This window comes from Cebus imitator, unplaced genomic scaffold (genome assembly GCF_001604975.1).
Source record: "Cebus imitator isolate Cc_AM_T3 unplaced genomic scaffold, Cebus_imitator-1.0 Scaffold78, whole genome shotgun sequence".
Taxonomy (NCBI): Eukaryota; Metazoa; Chordata; class Mammalia; order Primates; family Cebidae; genus Cebus; species Cebus imitator.
In genome coordinates this window covers 1955280-1962561 of record NW_016107393.1, presented here as the reverse complement: position 1 = coordinate 1962561, position 7282 = coordinate 1955280, and the positions used below count along the sequence as shown (strand labels likewise).

At 34.0% G+C, this 7282-nt stretch overlaps 1 protein-coding gene across 2 annotated transcripts in view; it reads right to left on the bottom strand.

Annotated features, from left to right (window-relative positions):
* Positions 1-7282, bottom strand: part of PLEKHA3 (pleckstrin homology domain containing A3) — a 25441-nt gene that overhangs the window by 2540 nt on the left and 15619 nt on the right. For both annotated transcript variants that reach the window (XM_017532689.2, XM_037740042.1), the window contains 3 exons: positions 6931-7095; positions 3529-3572; positions 1586-1701 (listed from right to left, as the gene is read on the bottom strand). In XM_017532689.2, coding sequence (XP_017388178.1) covers positions 1586-1701; positions 3529-3572; positions 6931-7095 — 325 coding nt within the window. The remainder of the gene's footprint in view (positions 1-1585; positions 1702-3528; positions 3573-6930; positions 7096-7282) is intronic.

Sequence of the window (7282 nt, the reverse complement as noted above, 5' to 3'; positions counted from 1 at the left end):
AAAAAAAAAAAAAAAAAAGATATAGCACTTAAAGAAAAGCACAAGGCAGCATACAGAACTCCTTCATGAACTCTGGATTAAGAGTCATGTGTAAAAGGCATAAAGAATAAGGAGAATCAGAATGTATCTTACCTGCCTCAGATAAGACTTTTTTTACATACTCAGCCTCTTTAACCTTCCTCTTCTCCTTTTCTCTTCCAGATCTTGTTCAATTGGTCCAAGAAAGTTTTTTTCTCCCTTTCCCTTCCCTGTTTCCTTCATTTCTCTACCCATATTTCAATTTAAATTCAAAATGGTAATGAGCATAGAATAGTGCCATATATCAATAAATAGATTATTAGTTCAGTTTAAAAAAAAAAAGTGGGCATTAAAAAAGAAATGCCATCAACTCCTAAAAATCCAAAAATGAACAGCAATCCTTTTTAAAATTGCCATGTGTGTGAACTAAACCCATTTAACTTTCTGGTTACATAAAACAACTCTACCTTAATGTTTTCAATACACTTGAATGCTAGAAATACACCATTGTTGGAGGGATAGCATTAGGAGAAATACCTAATGTAGATGACGGGTTGATGGGTACAGCAAACCCCCATGGCACGTGTGTACCTAAGTAACAAACCTGCACATTCTGCACATGTACCCCAGAACTTAAAATATAATAAAAAAAAAAAAATACCCCATTGTTTTGTCCCATTTCAGCCATACTATGAATTCACTGGGCTCTTCTAGGCTATCCGAAGACCATAACTACCACTTATCATGTCATTTCCACAAGAAAAATAAAATCTGTTTTCCAAACAACTGACTTACAAATGAACTAACTACTGGAACACGACCTGTTGTTCAACTGGAAATTGTACATAGTTTCTATCCCACATGTTTCATGAGAAATGGTAAAGACTTGGAGGGTAGGAGTCTATTAATGGAGATGTAATAATAAGACTATATTTGTGTTCACTGCAAATTATGGTGACTACTATCTAACTGGGTATTCTGACACACTTTCAAAGCTTCTTCTCTGAAGAGAAAAATGTAAAAATTTTAACATAAATCACAAAACCTTTCCTAAAAATATTCAATCACAGTATGCTGCCTCTTTAATAAAGAAGAAAAAGATACAGCAATGAATGCTACTATAATTCACCACCACTACCAGACAAAATTCTTTTCCTTAGCCATTTCAAGGTATTTTAGTAAAGTAACAATGCTGACTTTTATTTGAACTTAACTTGCCTTTATTTTCTCCTAGAATCCTGCTAATAATTCATGCCTTCTTCTAAAATGTTTTTAAAGTGCAAGTATAGTGGGGGTAAAAGATCATGATATTCTATAAATATGTATCTAAGATACAATATTTACAAAGCAATTCTCAGCACTCCTTAGTTAATAACAAAGTTCTTAATAAGAGGATATATGAGCTTTCGTTGACTGAACGCTGTTTGGTTACCTCTGAATAAAGGAATTAATCAAAGAAACAAAGTATAATATTCAATCTTAGTATACTTCATTTCCAGAAATTACAGAGCCCCACGGTAACTTTGCTGAATATGCCAAAGAAAGACACAGAACCTGTGTCACTTACTATCTGGGTCTTCAAGGGGAATATCATTACAAGAGTCTGTATCTGAGTAGGTTCTTCGGTGTCGTTGGGAGAGTCGGTGAAGTGTAGATACTGGTTCTTTTATAGAGTAGCTACTCCTGAAAATTAAATAAAAAGCATTAAATTGTAAGGCCTTACATAAACAAAAACACCCTGAACTGGAATTTTAAATAACTTCTCTTTAAGTCAAAAAAGAATTATTTTTAGGCTCAACATCCTATATTAGCAACATTCTACTCAGAAGTCAAAAGCATGTGAACCCATTCAGAAGACAGCTGGTAACCTAGAGAATATGGCTTCTGAGCTGAACTAAAAGGAAGAGGGGTACAACGAAGTAGTGACTTCTATAGGGGTGACTCCAGCAAGCAGACATATCAGTTGGTTTACAAATGTCTGAAAACTAAAAGTTACAGATTTCACAAGTGCATGTGCTTAAAGTCTATTCATATCCAATCAAAACCAGCAGACTGAAAGGGATGGGCAAAGAGTTTATAGAACTAGAGAGGTAGACTCACTGACAACAGCAAGAGAAGATAAAGATGGTAAAAAGGAGCCTAGAGAAACTTTTTTAAAAATCTGTCTAAAAAAATTAAACCTAGAGAAACAAATCACCACCACCTAACAGCACCTCAGCTACTATTCTGTAATAGCCCAATGTTGCTGTACTTAATGACAATCCTGATTCATCAGGAAAAAAATAAAATTTTAAAATTATTATTTTATAAGGTAGAAAGGATAGAAAATTTTCTTTTATAAAAATAAAAGTTTGTCAAAAGTTGATTAAGCTTCATTTTTCTGGAAAATTCAGTTGGTGGGACTCTAGATTCCCTGACAAGGTTGGATATATACATCATTGGACTCCCCTGAGTACTTGATGGTTTAATCAAAGATTATATAATCATCAGGGAAAAAAATTAAAACATGACAAAACAATAAGGGCCCAGTATTTAATCATCCAAATGTAGAGAAATAATGCTAATATCACTACAATTAAATCATTTTCCAAAGAACCAAATAAGACAACCACAGCAACTTAAAGGATTATAACCTAACAAAATAATAGTTTAACAACTTAGCATTTTGGTAAGATCTATCCAGAATGTAAATTTTTTAAATGTGTTGATATGAATATGTACTTTAAAATATCAAGTGATTTTCTCTTTTCAGCAAGATCTTTCTCTGTTAATAAAACAACAGCTCAGCATGAATAGATGATGCTATAAACAGCTGAAGTAAAATGAGCCCCAGCTGTGGAGTCTTGATACATCAAAAATGTACTTCTGTCTAACCATCACTTGATATACAGTCATGTGTCTCTTAATGACAAGGATGCATTCTGAGAAGTGCATCGCTAGGTGACTTTGTCACTGTGCAAACATCACAGAGTGTACTTACACAAACCTAGCTAGTATGGCCTGCTACATACACATGTAGGCTATGTGGTATAGCTTATTTTATCTAGGCTACAAACTTGTACCACATGTTATTGTACTGAATGCTGTGGGTGACTGTAACACAATGGTAACTGTGTATCTAAACATACCTAAACATGGAAAAAGTACAGTAAAAATACAGTATTATAATCTTATGAGGCCACTGTCATATATGCAGTATATCATTGATGGAAAAGTCATTACTCAATATATGACTGTATTTCAAATATCTAAAAAAGATAAAATGGCTGGCAAGGTGCTTATGTTGCTGGTTAATTAATTAATTCATTTTTAGTGTGCTGACTACCTATTGAGCCCAGGCCCTTATACTAAATTCCAGGAGATAAATACTGAGAGTTAAAATGCTGGTTTCAGAACCAGACCTAACCCATATAAAGTTTACATTCCACAACAATTATTAAAAGCCAAAAGAACTTCCCTAGGTGGGTATAATCTGAGAGAACTTAGTCAAAAAAAAAAAGGTTATTTTACCTCTCGGAACTGCAAGAACCAGGGTGGCTGACAGAACGCTTCATCTAGAAATTTGAAAAAAATTTTTTTTAATTAGCATAATCCTCATGTCAAGTAGAATCACACATCTCTAATTTACTATTGTCATAAAAAACATAAATTTACTCAGAGAAAAAGATACCTGGCAAAAGAAAATTTATCTTTCACAGACTCAAGTTACATAATTAGCACAATGTCAAGCTTTCTCCCTAATAACCATTAATTGGAATCTTTTTCAACACACACCAAAAACATGCTGGATTCTTTTTTCAAAAGTAAAAACCAAATTTTATATATAAAACATATATATATGTGTGTGTGTATAGAAATATAAAAAAGAGGGTATATAACTATAAATATAAAAAACGGTATATAGCCAATTCAAAAGTCATATTTTTTGTGATAAAAAGGAGTATCTAGCAAGTCAGAAAATGTTCTAATAAATACTTCTTTTTAAAAGGTAGTAGTAGAGTCTGGTAGCAAAGCTTCTCTTTACCATAAATTATTTAGGTAGCTGATGTACATATGTTCTAAAGTGTGGTTTTCATGGAAGACAGCATTAATAATTCAAGACTTTAAAGAACTCAGAAGAACTCCTCTAAGTCTCAATAGATTTCCAAAACATATTTTTAAAAAATAATACCTAATAAGGCAGAGCATTTAAAAAATATGATAAATACTAAACATCATTTGGAAGATCCAACTACTCCATCAAAACATAAAGGGAGGCAGCCAAGTAAAACAGATTATTTCAAAGCTTAACATGGTAGCAGAAAAACAAAGATTATACTAAAAGTTTAGGATGGTTGCTTTTGTATACATGGGCCCAAGAGTCTAACAAGCCCAGGTGTAACATATGTTATATAAATGCCTTCTAAATATTTAGAACATGAGCCACTAGTTGCTCTGAGAAATGCCAGTTGAAACAATAAGAGATATGACTCACCCACTTTATAGTCTGGGAACATCTAATAAGATTGACATTAAGATGCAAATGGACACTAACATCTCCTTTAACAGAAGTTACTTCCTTTAGGCTTACTAACCCAACCACATCCCCACTACAGTAATCACTCAACCTGTAGGTCAAATGACAGTTGTCTGAACTTTTATGATGACTTGAAATAAAGTTAAATGCAAGTTTACTCTAAGATGGATTCATTGACATTAACTATATCAAGCGCTTATAAAGATCAGATTAAATGGTTTTGGAATACTCAAATTTTCAGCTTTTTCATATAAATAAATATAAGTTTTTCATATAACTAAATAAATAATGTTATTAAAAAAAAAAAAAAAAAAACCATGAAGACTGTCTGACCTTATTTTCCATGCTATGTGTCTCCAGAACTATTATATAAGCCAAAATTCTTGCTCTTTTTATCAAGCAAAATGGTATAGCTAGGAAAAATAAGCAGCTTTTAACCAAATATTTCCTGAGTTAATGTATTAGATTTCCTGTAATTTTTCTACTGAAGGTTTTAGCTTTAGAAAGACAATTATTTTAGTTTCTTATATGTGAAATACAAATATGACTTCTCTGGGCTACAGAGCATTTGTAACATAAGGCATTTCCTGAGAAGTTCAATGTAGAAGCAAGGCAGCTCTGAGGTGTTTTACTGCATTTGACTCCAAAAAGTACACCTTTAAAACAAAAAGTGTACCCCTTGTATATCAACCTCAGGAACATAGCACTATACATCCATCTCAAAGGACCGGTTTCTTTGTTCACATATACGTGTTATTTAACAGTTTATAGCATATCAACAGTTGTCCTAAAAGCAACATTATCAAACTATGTTCTACTCAACACCACAGTCCTATAAGATGGTATTAAAAATATATATATAATGGGCTCAATTGTCAAATTTCAGAAATACTATACACTACACCTCCACCTCTCAGAGATACATAATATACTTCAGCATAGTGACAGCCGGGCATGGTGGCTCACACCATAATCCCAACACTTTGGGAGGCTGAAGCAGGAGGACTGTTTGAAGCCAGGAGTTTAAGATCAGCCTGGGCAACAAAATGAGACCTCATCTGTACAAAAAATAAATTTAAAAACTTAGCTTGAAGCCAGGAGTTTGAGACCAGAGGGGGCAACAAAATGAGACCCCATCTCTACAAATAATAAATTTTAAAAACTTTGCCAGGCTTAGTGGTATGTGCCTATAGTCCCAGGTACTCAGGAGGCTGAGGTGGGAGGATCACTTAAACTTGGGGGTTTGAGGCTGCAGTGAGCTATCATGGTGTCACTGCACTCCAGCCTGAGTGACAAAGTGAAAGAAACCCTGTCTTTCAAAAAAACAAAAAACAAATACAACAAAAAAAGGCTGTGACAAGTCCTATCAAGCTGATCAAACTGTCCTTATCAGATTAAAGAAACCCAATTCATTTAAGTTATCCTAGCAATTCCCAAATTAATCTGACCATAAAACTCATTTTCATGGTATGCTTGTCTCAGAGAAAACTATTAGCCATCAAATACTGATTAGAAAACAATTCTCTAAATAAATCTAGGCAATAATCTTCACTAAATCTCATATAACCAAATTTGCTGGGATAGGTAAGAGAACCTAGGAATAAGTTAGACCCTATTCTCCTAACAAGTACATCTTCAGGTAATTGCTAAAACAGCAACAAGGTGGCATTCTTACTCCCGTAAATGGACTCCTAAAAACACTTTCATGAAATAAATTTAAAGTCTCATTAAAGCTTATCTTACCTACAAGTTTCTCACAGCATGCTAGAGCAAGTTTATTAGCTCAGAAAGGACAACAAATCTACCACCCTGGGCAAAAAGAGGACTTGCTGTTCAGAGTAACGAGGAAGTCAGAAACTAACACTGAGCAGCAGGTCAGGTCGTTTGCAGTGACTGATAAACACTGCATTTTTACACATGAAGAAACTGAAGATCAGCTACTCTGAGGGTTTAGATCCAAATGCTGAGTACAAAATACTTTTCCCACTGGACCATGTTTCAAATTCCTTCTAAGTCCCTTAAAGATTTACTTAATTGTACCCCATTGTGAGCAAAACCTGATTCCGCTGTATAATTCTTACCAAGCAGAACAGAGCTTCCCAATCTTTTCTGTATCACAGCACTTTATAATATTTTCCTAGACACTGGGGAATATGGATGAAGGCTGTAGGCAGGCCATGCACAGCCCCTCCAAGGGGGATGAAGACATTAGCACAAGTGCTGAGCTCATCAGCTAAGAAGCTCTAATACAAAACAGTACAAACAAAAAATTTGAACTTGTTGGCTGTTTCCCCCCACATCACCTTTTTCCACCCTTAAAAATAAATACCAAAAAGAAACAAAAACCACATGCAACATTACTATAGAAGAAAAAAAACAAAACGAGAAGTTCAAACCATTTGAACAGGAGAAGGTGACACAGGAGAAACTAAGGGATCCGGATGGGGCAATTGAAACATCTCAGGTTTAAACTTGGCATTGGCTATCTTCACACATTCCTCAAGCGTTGTGATGAACGTGTTACATGTGGCACTAAGCAAAGAAGAGGCTTCATTCATGTTCTGAAAAATTACACAAAGACTTGAACAGATTTGCGCACAACTACATGGAAACATACACAACCTTATAATTAAATGATAAGACATTATCTCCAACAGAAACATTACTATGTTATATTCAAATTTATTTAAAATACAGTACCTTAGAATATTAAGCTGGGCCAAAAGAAAAAAAAAAAAAAAAAAAAAA